The sequence below is a fragment of the Fopius arisanus genome, unplaced genomic scaffold (assembly GCF_000806365.1).
Source record: "Fopius arisanus strain USDA-PBARC FA_bdor unplaced genomic scaffold, ASM80636v1 scaffold00401, whole genome shotgun sequence".
Lineage (NCBI taxonomy): Eukaryota > Metazoa > Arthropoda > Insecta > Hymenoptera > Braconidae > Fopius > Fopius arisanus.
This window is the reverse complement of record NW_011888140.1, coordinates 10,090-25,478: the sequence shown is the minus strand read 5'-3', so window position 1 is coordinate 25,478 and position 15,389 is coordinate 10,090. Positions and strand designations below refer to the sequence as shown.

Genomic DNA, 15,389 nt, shown 5'->3' with positions numbered 1-15,389 from the left:
ACTAAACAGATACGTGTCGGTCTTGAAGTGACCTGTGTCGGAGAGTTCCTTCCGGTGGTGCAATTTATGGGGGTGCGTCCGAACCGTTCAACGATTTCAATGTCACGGGATGAATGGGGTCTACTGTACAAGGACATGACTTCAATTACGGAGTATTTTGATACAACGAAGTTTCACCCAAACGCCATCCACAATGTACCTGCAAAGCAATTTGGGGGGCTGACAGTGAAATTCCACCAGAGTTTTGAAAAACTCTGTGCGACCTTCGTACGTGACGGGGAAAAAAATCTTCTCATTATGATGAAACCTAGTATTGAAACATTAAAAACCAAAGCTGTATGGATCACCCAGTGGCTGGATTTCTTGGATTCATTACCTTTGAGAGAATACAAGGAGTCTCTTGTCAAGGGCATTACACGTGTTAGAATGGGTTACATGGCCTACAATAGAATGCCTGTTACTGAAGAACTGCACCATCGCATCGGAAATAATTTCGAGGAGATATATCTGCTGGCCAGAGATGACCTTCAGCGCTCAAACCCTGATGCCAATTTGGGATATTTATATCAATTATTTGGCGAGCTGTATCATTTATGTTATGACGAGCTAGATGGTTTCACCGGACGACCATACCGAATGCCCTCATACTAGAAAATTATACCTAAGATAACGATAATATTATAATTTTATATGCGTGTATACTTTTAAATATGTTGCACTGTAAAAACTGTAGCTCATCATTTTCTAATCAATTAAAGAAAAAAAGTCATTCATAATTCTCGTGTTAATAATTTACAAAACCTCCACCCTTTCCCACCCACCCCATTTCCCCCGGATGTCTATTGTACTTATGTAATCCTTAAGGAAAAACCAGGGATCACGCTTAGACCGGAAGTCTATTGACCAAAATTACGCAACATTTAAGGAAATTATAACAAAGGCGGGCGCATCCACAATTTAAAGTCAATTTCCCTTTGTCAGTGGACAAAGGGGGTGAACGTGTCCAGACGCACATCCACACAATACCCCCTGGGGGGCCCACCTGCACCTGCACGTCCATTTCCTGGAAAGAAGGGGGGTGGGGGCGTGGGAAATTCCCCAATACTGGCCACTTACTACTTCGGTCGCGTCGTTCATTTTTTTAGTTTTTTTTAGTTCGCTCCTGTGATCATTTAAAACATCAATCAACACAACGAATAAGTATGAATAATAAATATGCTATTACAATGTACAGTTTTCTAATTAGATTTTTTTTTCATTTTTCCAGTATTGCCAAGATTGCAAAATTATACCGACGCCCTTGAATTATTTTGAGGTTACACACAAACCAAACCACAGCGAATAAATCCGGATCGTGATCTCATCTCCGCCGCCTCTTATGAGTTGAGTTGGGCTGTAGAAACAATGGTCCAGGATCGCGATGCAGTTGCTCAACCGGCGTCAGTCACACATTCATCGCCGATCTCGGATACGCAGCTTAACAATCTCAGGCATGAGACCACCCTTCGTATGCAGAAATTGAATCTTATCAGCGGTATTGTTCGCTGACAATACTACTCATCAACCACACTATCATAGAGACGCACGTAAGTTATCACTTTGAAGAAAAATTTGAGAAGAAATACCAATTTCATTTTTATGAATATTTTTCATACTAGAAATCCGTGGATAATAATTATGTTAAGATGAACAATTCATTTTATGCAGCATGTATCATTTCTACTTTTTCGGAAAAAATTTATCTTACTTTTCTGTAATTATGCATGTAATAATACAAAGTGGACACAAGTTCCGCCGATTTAAAGTCTCTGACTTTCCTAAATTTTCCATGCCTGATTTTCTCTTTTTCCAGACGATTTTTTTTTTTATTAAAGTAATTTTTTTTTACAAATGTAATTTTCTGTTCTCTTAGCATGTTTTGACATGTTACTGCTAGAACTTCGTTCAAAAGAGTACTTGCTACAATTAAATATTACTTTGATATTATTATTTCGTGTCGTCTTGTCTTCAATCTTTATTACAATTAAACCGACATATCCCTTCTACTTCTCATCCTTAAATTTTACAATTCAGTTTTTACAGTTTTACCGTTCCATTTTCATTTTTTTTCCTCTATTCGTATGTCAATGGGGTTTACCTCAAAATCAGAATAAAATCCCGCAGTATACCTATATGATTAAAGCTCTCAAAGTCTGGTATTATGACCACAAGTGGCGCGGAGACTAGTTTTGTTTTCTCTTTGTACCAAGACACCAGTAAGCGAAATGTGCAAGATTTTTTGGAAGAGTAACAAGTTACAGGAAAAATTTCAAGATGAATGCATTTCCGTTTTTAAAAATATATTCAATTGCAATAAAAACATTAATATGTATATTTGACAATGGCATATTCACAAATGAGAATTTGTTTCTTATTGCTAAATATTTTTCATAAAATTGGAATATTTTTTGGTGTGTTTTTTTTTCAATGATCTTCAAAATCCACAGAGATCCGCCATTTTTGGGCTAAACCTTTTTTGTAGCCCTGATTTAGACCTACAATAAAGGTTTGTTTAAAGTAGAGAGAACAAATGCCCCCCAACTCAACAAGTGATCGATGAATTTCGGACACTTCCGGAGTTCATCGGATCGTTTGCCCGAGGATCAGCAACCAACTTGGGAGCGGGGAGCGCCCCCCCCCCCTCCACCCCTAAATTTATTCGTACAGTCAACGTCTTAGAATACGCATCTCAACTTTTCTGTGACAATTTAACGGCTAACAACCCTCAACGTTTTCCCGCGAGCGTACTTAACCGACGCGCAACTTATTTCTCGCATAATCAACAATAATTTAATGTTTAACACCGTTATTTCAACGTGAACTTACACCCAATCACCGTTAACTCACCAATTCTTGTATATATTTTGTATATTTGAGACAAGCGACAATTAAACGCCTAGTGTTTTATATCTCGGGTTTAACCGATCTTTTCTCCTCATCCCGATACACCGTTTCCAATTTTCCGACGCCCGACCACCCAAAAATCAACGTCCCTCATTAAACATTAGTCCTTCGAGCCGGATTGGTGCGCGAAAAAACCGTGAAAAATTATGAATGTGTCGTGCAAATGCAACGGCCAACGAAAGGGACCTCAAACCCTGTCATAAACTCAATGGCCTTCTCGAAACATCAGTAACCTTCAACGGACACCTGACGCGCGAACAATAGATATTTATTGACCTCGCGCATTTGTTTTCGTTTGTTTACGTTTTTCGAGTGTCTGAAGTTTCGTCGACTGCGCGTGCGAAAGTTCGGGAGTGTTCGACTATCCTCGCGCAACGACGTCACAGCAGTCCCCAACGCTCGGGACAACACTCAACAGGTGGAGCCGCAGCGCGCGCCTAGCTCAACGGTCGGTAACGCACCGAGCACTCCAGTTACCATCATGTCAGACTCAGCAGAGCAAACAACAACGCAACTCAACGAGCCCAACGTCCAGGTCAATGATATACCTTCAATCATCATTAACTCTCCTGAAAATCAACCACCAGTCCCAACTGAACGAGAAGAATGGGCAAATGCCGTGGAAGACCCACCGCAACCTGCCCTCAACGAAATCAAAACGAGACTGTCGGAGATCCCAGCCTCTCAATCATCACCTGAACGAATTTATCCCCAGCAACACTCAATCAAATTCAGTTTCTGGAGGATAAACAGCTGGAATTCCACGGCATCTACGATGAGATGATGCGCATGACAGCCTCAGGCACAACCATGGAAGAGCTCAACGGTCAGGAGGCCTGGGTGGATTTTGATAATCCGGACAATCCCGGACAATCATTCGCAACTTGCCCTCCGATCACATTTTCATCAACGGAACGCCCAACGAACACCCAACTAAAACGCATTGACTTGCCAACATTCAAGGCAAAATTCTCGCAGTGGAAGAAATTTTCAGACCTGTTCCAGAATCTGGTGGGAAGGCAACAAGACATGTTACCAGCTGAAAAACTGGTGAGGCTAAAGGAAGCCCTCCAGGGACCTCCAGCTGAGCACATTTCATCGTTCACAGCTACAGATGCCAATTACGCGAAGGCGTGGGAGAAGCTGCAACGGCATTATGAGAATCCACGTCTCATCGCAGGGCACCTGTTCAACAAAGTGCTCAACCTGCAAACGATGGCCAAGGGAGATTTGGGTGAGCAGTTTGTCTTCCACCTGCTCAAACGCTCCATGGAGGTGGACATACGCACCACATGGGAGCGAAAATTGGGGCTTCAACGAATTTTGTACCCTTGCAAGAGCTCGTCAACTTCCTGCAGTCAACCGCCAGAGGCATGACTCCAGACGATCAACAAGAGTCAACGGGGATGAAGGCCAAAATCAACGCCACAAAGGAAACCAACGCAACGAGCACGTGCATACCATGTGGCTGAGTCGACACCCGAACCAAACGACAATCAACCAGCGAGACCTGCTCATTGCTGTGCCTATTGCAAGGCCAAGCACTTCATAGGAAAGTGTCAGGACTTTCAACGCCTCTCGCCGAAAAGTACACTGGAGGTCATCACCGGAATGCGCCTGTGTTTCACCTGCTTCGGCACACACTCAGTGGCTAAGTGCAAGTGCACCAAGTCGTGCTTCAGATGCCCGCAACCTCGCCACACACTGCTACAGCTGGATCACAAGGAAAGGGTAGACACATCAACGCAACAAACAACGCTCCAGAGGCACAGTCAACGAGGGAGGAATCAGGTTCGAGTGTTTGATTTAATTCATGATTATCATTCATCACTCAGAACACTGATCCCCCATGTACCCTCCTCAGGACATAACAAATCAACAAGCATCATCATCAACGAAAAATCAACGCCTCGAGAAACAACGCAGCCAATCAACGTCAGGGAAAATGATCAGTCAGACGAATCAACGGACAATCGACTAGTACTCTTGGCTACGGCACAAGCCAGGGCAGTCTCTAACAGCGGATACCACACCATCGCGAGAATCCTCATCGACCAAGGATCAAAGCTTACATTTATTTCGGAAAGCTTGGACCGTCAACTACAAGTGCAACGCCGACACTCAATTGAACTCATTGGAATTGGTGGAAAGCACGCATGCAAAACGAGAGGGATTGTGACCATCACTCTCCAATCGACGAAAGCGCCATTTCATCGTGTTAAGATCAACGTCCACGTATTACAAAAATTAACGACACGATTGCCAACGTTTTCTTGCTCATCTGCATCCATCGGATCACTGCAGCAGCTTCAACTCGCAGGTGAGAATTATTCAACGCCTGGACCCATCAACATAATTATCGGAGCTGACAACTATGGGAAAATCATCGGTTATGAAGTCAAGAAATCCAACGACGAACAATTAGTTGGACAACTAACAACGTTCGGATGGATCATATTCGGTCCATTATGCAACATCGATTGTTCAAGGAAGGTTTCCTTATCCGCGGCAAGGGGATCCTCCAACGAACAATTAACGCAGCTTCTACAGAAATTCTGGGTCCAGGAGGAACTACCAACTGCAAAAGACGCAACCAACGAGCTCCCACCAGAGGAACGAGAGTGTGAAGAGCATTTCAGACGCACTCATTAACGAGATGGAACTGGGCGTTACATTGTGCGATTACCACTTCGCACATCAACTGCAGCGCTCGGAGAATCAAGGAATGAATCGAGGAATCGAATCGAGGCCTGTCTCAGCTCAGCTCAGAGGCCGATTGTCCCGATGACGGATGGCCCTGATCACCCTCAGGCACTAACGCGAGGGCACTTCCTCATCGGAGAGCCTCTTCAACTAGTCCCGGAGCCATCTCAAGTCGACGCCAAACGAAAATCACCCGATGGAATCTGTTGACTCAAAAAACCCAAAAATTCTGGTCCAGATGGGCCAGGGAGTGTGTGCAACGGTATCATTCAATGTACAAATGGAATCAACGTCAACAGAAAATCAAAGAAGGAAACATGGTCTTGATGATCGACGATGATCAACCTCCAGCACATTGGCCTCTGGCAAGAGTTACTGCTGTAAGGCCAGGGGCTGATGGGCTCGTCAGAGTGGCCGAATTAACAACAGTACGAGCAGAGATCTCAACGAATCGTAAGGGAGAGCCAGAGCCACAGAATGCTCGAGTTCAACGACTCACCTTCACAAGACCGATCACTAAACTCTGCTTGCTGCCAACGGATCCACCACCAGCAGATCAACCAGCAGAAATCAAGGCAGACCAGCTAGACGACAACCCAAGTGATTGAACAACGAGGATTCATCTCAAGTGATGAATGCGGGCGGGATGTTTAAAGTAGAGATGAAAAAACGCCCCCCAACCCAACGACAATTAGTCGATGAATTTCGGACACTTCCGGGGTTCATCAGATCGTTGGCCCGAGGGTCAGCAACCAACTTGTGTCCCCCCCTAAATTCATTCGTACAGTCAACGTCTTAGAATACGCATTTCAACTTTTCTGTGACAATTTAACGGCTAACAACCCTCAACGTTTTCCCGCGAGCGTACTTAACTGACACGCAACTTATTTCTCGCATAATCAACTATAATTTAAAGTTTAACACCGTTATTTCAACGTGAACTTAGACCCAATCAACGTTAACTGAACAATTCTTGTATATATTTTGTATATTTGAGATAAGTGACAATTAAACGCCTACTGTTCTATATCTCGGGTTTAACCGATCTTTTCTCCTCATCCCGACACACCTTTTGTAATTTTCCGACGCCCGACCATCCAAAAATCAACGTCCTTCATTAAACAAGGTTCAATACAAAAACGGCGTATCTCTGCGGATTTTAAAGATAATTGAAAACTAGTAGTCGCGTTGTTGGTCGCTCGCTTCGCTCGCTCCCGAAGTGGGGTGCGTAGTTGTGGGTGGCTTGCTGGCGAATGCATTCATGCGGGTGTAAACCGTTTAACGGGTCGAACCAATAACTTCCTGTTCTATAATGATTCTCCTGTCTTATAATAATTTTTATACCCCTCAAAATCCATAACGCTTTTTTGGAGAATGAATGGAGCTATTTCGTGTACAACATAATTAGCGCGCAATCGCATTAGGAGACTTCGATTGCGTTCCATTGGATCTCGATCGCATCATCCCTTCGCGAGAAAATGTTAGGAAAATTATATTTCCCTGATTTTCTGGAAAAACTGGAGAACAACACTAGAGCGATTCTATCCATAATTTGATCAGTGCTGAATGTCGTCATGACGCTTCGATTACACTATATTAAATCTCGAACGCATCTTTCATGCACGAGAAATCGCTGAAGAAATTTTTTCTCTCAAATTTGTTTCTGGAAAAACTGGAAAACGGCTGGAGCAATTCCATCTATAATCTAATCAGCACCAAATGGCATGGAAACGCTTCGATGGTATCAGTTTCACTTCGATCGCATCATCCATTTTTGAGAAATCGTTGACGATAAATTTCGGACAAGAAATCGTTGATGAAATTTCCTTTTTCGCAGTTTTTCTGGAAAAACTGGAAAATGGCTGGAGCAATTCCATCTATAATCTAATCAGCACCAAATGGCGTGGAAACGCTTCGATGGTATCAGTTTGACTTCAATCACATCATCCATTTTTGAGAAATCGTTGACGATAAATTTCGGACAAGAAATCGTTGATGAAATTTCCGTTTTCGCAGTTTTTCTGGAAAAACTGGAAAACGGCTTGAACAATTCCTTCTATAATCTAATCAGCACCAAATGGCGTGAAAACGCTTCGATGGTATCAATTTGACTTCGATCGCATGATCCATTTTTGAGAAATCGTTGACGATAAATTTCGGCCACATACATCGCCAGTGACATACGCACGCACACACACACACACACATCCTCTCGAAAATGGTCCAGGATTACTCCGGAGGCCTTGAAACGTGAAGATATGTTGAAAATTTCCATATTTATTTTCGGGGTCATTACAATAACTTCCTATAGAACAGGAAGTTAAAAAAACAGCGCGAGGTCAATAAATATCAATTGTTCGCGCGTTAGGTGTCCGTTGAAGGTTACTGATGTTTCGAGAAGGCCATTGAGTTTATGACAGGGTTTGAGGTCCCTTTCGTTGGCCGTTGCATTTGCACGACACATTCATAATTTTTCACGGTTTTTTCGCGCACCAATCCGGCTCGAAGGACCAATGTTTAATGAGGGACGTTGATTTTTGGGTGGTCGGGCGTCGGAAAATTGGAAACGGTGTATCGGGATGAGGAGAAAAGATCGGTTAAACCCGAGATATAAAACACTAGGCGTTTAATTGTCGCTTGTCTCAAATATACAAAATATATACAAGAATTGGTGAGTTAACGTTGATTGGGTGTAAGTTCACGTTGAAATAACGGTGTTAAACATTAAATTATTGTTGATTATGCGAGAAATAAGTTGCGCGTCGGTTAAGTACGCTCGCGGGAAAACGTTGAGGGTTGTTAGCCGTTAAATTGTCACAGAAAAGTTGAGATGCGTATTCTAAGACGTTGACTGTACGAATAAATTTAGGGGTGGAGGGGGGGGGGGCGCTCCCCGCTCCCAAGTTGGTTGCTGATCCTCGGGCAAACGATCCGATGAACTCCGGAAGTGTCCGAAATTCATCGATCACTTGTTGAGTTGGGGGGCATTTGTTCTCTCTACTTTAAACAAACCTTTATTGTAGGTCTAAATCAGGGCTACAAAAAAGGTTTAGCCCAAAAATTGCGGATCTCTGTGGATTTTGAAGATAATTGAAAAAAAAACACACCAAAAAATATTCCAATTTTATGAAAAATATTTAGCAATAAGAAACAAATTCTCATTTGTGAATATGCCATTGTCAAATATACATATTAATGTTTTTATTGCAATTAAATCTATTTTTAAAAACGGAAATGTATTCATCTTGAAATTTTTCCTATAACTTGGTACACTTCCAAAAAATCAATGCACATTTCGCTTACTGGAGTACAAAGAGAAACGAAAACTAGTCTCCGCGCCACTTGTGGTCATAATACCAGACTTTGAAAGCTTTAATTCTATAGGTATACTGCGGGATTTTATTCTGATTTTGAGGTAAACCGCATTGACATACGAAGAGAGAAAAAAAAATTGAAAATGGAACTCTAAAACTGTAAAAACTGAGTGGTAAAATTTAAGGATGAGAAGTCCGTTAAATTGAACTAAAGATTGAAGACAAGACGACACGAAATAATAATATAAAAGTAATATTTAATTGTAACCAGTAGTCTTTTGAACGAAGTTCTAGAAGTAACACGTCAAAACATGCTGAGGGAACCGAAAATTACATTTGTAAAAAAAAAATTACTTTAATCAAAGAAATGAAAATCGTCTGGAAAAAGAAAAAATCGAGCATCGAAAACTTAGAAAAGTCAGAGACTTTAAACCGGCGGAACTTGTGGCCACTTTACATAATTACAGAAAAGTAAGATAAATTTTTTCCGAAAAAGTAGAAAAATGATACATGCTTTATAAAATCAATTGTTCATCTTAACATAATTATAATCCACGGATTTCAAGTGGATAAACATCCGTAACAAACTCTTATTCAAGAAAAATGAGATATTTTTCAAGATATATTTCCGTTTAAATCCGGCAGGTTAGACTGGCCGTTGGTTAAGATAGAGTTTAAATGCATCTCCGTAATCCCGACAATTGGAGCATCATCATTAAACAATTGCCATTGATGGCCATCATACGTGATAGTGAACTAGTGATTTTTATGCTGTTATGTCCGGGATTAGTGGTCGGGAAACCACGTTATTTATTGTTAAAAATAATAATGCCTCCGAATTAACGATGATAAAAATAATTTGAGTCGGAGTGTTGCTCATGGACTCGTTCCCGAATATTTGATCGAAGTTTTTCCTCGTAGGTGCGAATAGTCTTTATATTCCTTTTATTTCTGAAAGAATTACCTAAAATTTCTGGAAAAGAAGGGTACTTCTTACTTTTTAAACCAGATTTTCCATGTCTATTCAGAATGTTTATTTATGCCGATTTTTGTACAACTTAAGATCAATATTCCTGTTTATAAAATGTGATTGTTGACAATTCTGAGTCATCTTTTTTTTGATTCTCTATAATTCAAAGTTCAAATGATGAAAATGAAATTTACAAAATAGTATTTAAAGTTACTTACAGTTGTTTCTCGTTTGGTTACAATTTTTACTTAACCAGACGTGCTGTTCTTCGTCCTCTGGGCGTCGGAATTTGATGAAGAATACAGTGGGCTTCAATGTTTTTCGGCCTCACTAAGTAGTAACACACACGACCGGTTTTATTATTTTTAAAACCGACGGAATTTCCAAAATCTGCGTTTCAGATTCGGAAAGAAAAGAGAAGTCACACTTTAAACTTATTTCAAAAAGAGCCCTTGCAGCCGCGGAAGCTCTCGATGATTTTAAATGTGACAAAGAAGAAAATTCTTGAATGTTACAAATCTACGGATCTCAGGAGACGATCAATTTAACGAGAAATATCGATGTTATGGGGAAGATGATTTAGCTAACTGCCGTAATTCAAAAAGATACTGTTTTATCGGTGCCGTGGCGCTAGTCGGATTTAAAAGATTGATATGACTTGAATTTTAAATCTCCAAAGAAAGAGAACCGTAGGGTTCTACGATTTTTCCGCGGCTGGAGATTAATTGTTGATAATTCGATTTTTTAGTTTGAATTTGGGGCGTTAGCTGATTCAGTGGGACTGGTTGATGGCGAAAATTCGAGGTGTGATATTTTGCAACACGCTCGAATTTTCGCTGATTAATGTTCTACTTTTCCATTGTATTTTCTCGGTTTTCAAGTAGCCCGAGTCATTCAGAGTGATGTCGGAAATGTCGAAAAACAATTTCGAAATCTAATGCGTCGGAAATTTTTTTTAAATGTTGAAAGTGGCTTGAATTTTCAAAGAATTTATGGTTATCACACCCCCTAACGGGAGAGTGATTGCGTTCTGCGGTTCTGGGTCGTTAATATTTATGAATTGTGGAAAATTTAGGCTGGGGTGGTTCTGTTTTACCACCCGTGTGACATCCCCTTCCTTCTTCCGCCATTTACCGGTCGGCGCTAGGTACTACAGCCTGATTGCGGCGCTCGGCCCGCGCGGCTTTAGCCGATCTGCCTTTATACTTTATGGCAGTTACAAGGCGGCTTGGAATGTTTGAAGTTGCAAATTCAGGAATTTCAAACTTCCTTTGACTGTCGCGTTGTTCGGTTGTGGTTTTATATTATTTATAAATATTCACTATTCTATTCTGTGTTCGTGACTTTTTGAGTGACAAATTTTGTGATTTGTGATTTTAAAGTGTTGAGACTAAAAACAATTTTAGAAGCTAGTGTTTTTTGTTTGGTTGGAATTTGGCATTGTAAGTATCCCAATTTATTTGATTTGATTTTTCAATTTAATCTTTAGTCTCTCTTCTGTTTCTTTTGTTTTTTTTTAGTTAATATGAATATATATTTATATATATATTGTGACGTATTTCGCTTCCTCGTGGAAAGGAAAAGAAATACGAAGCCCTCTGCAATCGAACTAATTAAATTTAAGTCAGGTCCCAGTACATTTTCTCTTAAAAATGCACAAAAACCATTCATATCAAATAACAACAGGAACAGTAACTGGCAACTCAGTATCAACCGCGGAGGCGGCTGGGTTCAGTAATCCTGCTTCAAAAGACAACTCTGAAATGATTGGGTTTTTCTAAAATGAAAAAAAAATATTACCAGACTCATTTAATAAGACTATTTATTCGTCCCTCAATTCGATTGAGACGATAACATCCATAAACCAATTAATAATTTTTGATAAATTTTCTATAATTTTTAATCTACAGATTTTAAAGTCGAAAGACTCGATATAATTTAAAATCCCTAATCACTAATCCCTAAACATCAAACTAATAAAACAAAGTCAAGATACAAGATTAAATATTTGTAAGGAATTATAAAAATTATTCATTAAATTAAATCACAATATCCAATTCTTGAATCAATGATACAATATTATATCAAAGAGATGATGAAGTCAATAACATGAGTAAAAGAAAATCTGAGATAAAGGAATTCAATCAATTTTCCCAAAGTTAATGCAAACAAGTGGTAATAATTCCCAAAATGAAAAAACGATAAACTAAAATTACTTTGAGTTACTAAATTCCTGTAATATCCGTTGACCTTGTAAGTCACCTCTAAATTGAAAACAAATTACTCAAGCATCGTTAATGATGCTATAATTCCAATTTTCCAATTATCCGGCCGTTAGAGCTTTCCAATAAAAGAAACCGGCCTTGAACGATTAGTGGGACTTCTCCAAAATCAATTTTCTTTCCTCCTCGATATACCGAACTAGATTTCACAAATAATATGACTGCCTTAAGTGATGTCCAAACGATGAGTGATTCAATAGAACGACGCCAAGTCCAGCATCGTCTAAGATACCGTTACCAATCATTAGAATGGCTAACAATGGGCGATAATCGATTTATTGATTGGCCCTCTATCAAAGTTTGGTGACACTCATTAATATTTTACCCAAATAATATTTCACTCGGGTATCGGTAAAACAGCATATTTCATTTATTACAATATTAATTCAGCAATGACAAACATACATTGGCTGAATTAATTCATTGCATTCCAAGTTCGTTAAATCCATCAACAATTCTCTCGCTCGGAATTCCCAAAGCTTCCAACCGAACTCCTCCAAATTTCTGGTCCATGCGATGGCGCCATCTATCGTCCTTACTAGTCGCCAAGACTCAGCGCGCGAACAGGACATCCTTCAAATTATGTTCCTTTTTCAAAATTGTTGGAACCACCAAAAATCCATGAATATAATCCCTCGTTGTCCTCCGAAGTCCCTCGATGCAATTGTTCATCGGTAAGCGATGACAATGACTCGATACCAAAACTTCATAGTTTCGACTCTTGTTCACGGTGACTCCTCGTCTGGACATCAAAATGACCATCGAACGGTCGAAATCAAATAATATGTTACAATATATATAAACACGCTTTGTGCGCTTTTTATATATATAGATATTTGATTAACTAATTATTACTTCTAATTAGTTCTTTTCTTTCTTTTTGTTTCTCTTTTATAATACTAGCGTATATGGCGCGCTATGCGCGTCAGATCGTCTACGTATGAGGTGTTATCTTTGGAATATATATATATATATAAATATAAAGGTCACTTTGATGACGATTTTTATGATATAATGGTCATTTCGGCTACACCTGGTCACTTTGATGACCGTCACCGAAATGCCTTCATATGGATCGAGAAGTTTGATGACTGTCATCAAAATGTTTTCGAGATATACATATAGCCGGATCGGACCTGTCACCAAAATGATCAGAAAATATTGGACGGTCAGTATGGTGACGTCATCGAAATAACCGATTGAATGGCAAATGCTCATTTCGATGACACTCATTATAGTCATGGTTATTTTCGGTACGAGTGGTTACTTTGATGACTGTCACCGAAATGTTTTTGAGATATATTTATGCCGGACCGAAGCTGTCGCCAAAGTGACCAGACAATACTAAACGGTGAGTAAGGTGACGTTATCAAAATAACCGATTGAAATGAAAATAGTTATTTCAATGACGGTCACTATAATGACCGGATCGTACTTTGACCGCTTTGCCTTTCAACTATCGAAAAATTTACAAGCTGCATATTTTCCTATGAACAACCGCACATGCTACACATCGACAACGGCAATTGATATCCGCAAAAAATGTGGGGTTGAGATTATTCAAAACATATACTGCAATTAAAAATGACCAAAAATATTATTCATGTAATCCGAACATTGCGGGGGGGAGGCAATTCGACAATGACTCGGAATTTACTCATTTTCAATAAACTGTTGATATATACATGAACGAAAAATGGTCATTTTGTTGACCAGTATCATCGAAGTGGCCACTTGATCGTTCGATTGACAAAAAAATACCAGTCGGGTAGTTTGGTATGGAAAATTGAATATAGGACACTTGAACACGCCACTTGACGAATGCCAATCTCATGAAAGAAATAATGATGTCATCTGATAATCCGAGATTCAGATGGAAATTGCAAAATCTTAATAACATTGTTCATGAAATCCGAATCTTCGTGCAGGGTATCCAGTCGACTATTATTTAATATTTTCTGGTTTTTGTCGGTAATCTATCGAAATACTCATTGAGAACTGATGGTCATTTTGGTGATATCTGTCACGGAAATGACCACTTTGCGGTTCAACTATCGAAAAATATACAAGCTTCATATTCTCCTATGAACAAACGGACATACTACACATCGACACTGGCAATTGTTGTCCGCAAAAAAATATTAGCCCAGGTGGGGATTTGCCATTGGTCCAACCCTGGTCCAAGCTTGGACCAAGACTAATCTAGCTCGGTTCGAACCTGGACGCCAAGCTTGGATCTAGTTTGATAAGTCCTCGATTTGTAACGCTAATTCAAGCTTGGCCACCGAACTCGGTTCAATCTCGTACGTCAAGCTTAATCCAAGCTCGAACGCCAAGCTTGGGCCAAGCCTGACTGGGAGGGTTCGATCGAGCGTGGTTGCCAGACTTGGACCAATCTTGGTTGATCCTCGATTTAGACCGGTGGGTTAAATTTGGGTATCAGCCTTGTACATGAACCTTAAGTTTAGTTCGAATTTGTTTCTAACAAATTATTGTTTTTATTATGAAAGGACTGAGGATCAATTAACAGCAGTACATTTCTAAGATAATATTTTATAGGATAGCTATAAATTTGGTACTGGTAGAACTTACATCCTAGATATAAAGCATAGAATATAAAGTATTTTATAAAGTATCGTTTCGTGTAGCTCTTCGGCGCTCAGCACCTCCTCCTTCACGATCTCGCCAGAGTGCCAAAAATGAACTTGTTGCCGATTGGATTCTCAATTTCTCAGACTTTCCTTCGTACATTTGCTCAATTACGTCTGCAATGGAAAATTAGTCTTAAATTTGAGAGCTAAAAATTCAGTCGTTTAGAAAAGACATTCATATAAATTTGAAGGATAAATTTGAAATCGAAATAAATAGACAAATGTAACGTGCAAGATATCAAAAGCGAAATTTAGTCAACACACCTTTCATGCAAAGAAAAGATATAGTAGCGCTAAAATTTCTCTTCCCAACCCCGTGTACCTTACGACCCAAACCACTGTAATGTTGTTGCACAGCCTTTTTTATTAATCCCTGCAAAATTGCTTTCACTGTCTTCTCCCATTCATGGGTCCCTTGTGCTAAAATCTTCATCACTCGTTTCTGTAAAATTAACGAAGATTAACAGACCCGCTTCATAAGCATTGAATTCTTGTAATCCCAGGGTCAAATCCAGGGGGCTTGAAT

General features: G+C 39.8%; 2 protein-coding genes across 2 annotated transcripts in view; both read left to right on the top strand.

Moving 5' to 3' along the window:
* The first annotated feature begins 4,554 nt into the window (after positions 1–4,554).
* Positions 4,555–5,595, top strand: LOC105272908 (uncharacterized). The gene has a single exon (XM_011315141.1). It carries the CDS (start codon positions 4,555–4,557, stop codon positions 5,593–5,595), a length of 1,041 nt encoding a protein of 346 aa, XP_011313443.1.
* A 5,591-nt stretch (positions 5,596–11,186) lies between these two features.
* LOC105272907 (UPF0193 protein EVG1 homolog) overlaps positions 11,187–15,389 on the top strand; it is a 13,693-nt gene continuing 9,490 nt past the window's right edge. Inside the window, exon 1 of the mRNA XM_011315140.1 lies at positions 11,187–11,372. The gene's annotated coding sequence lies outside the window, so the exon portion shown is untranslated. The remainder of the gene's footprint in view (positions 11,373–15,389) is intronic.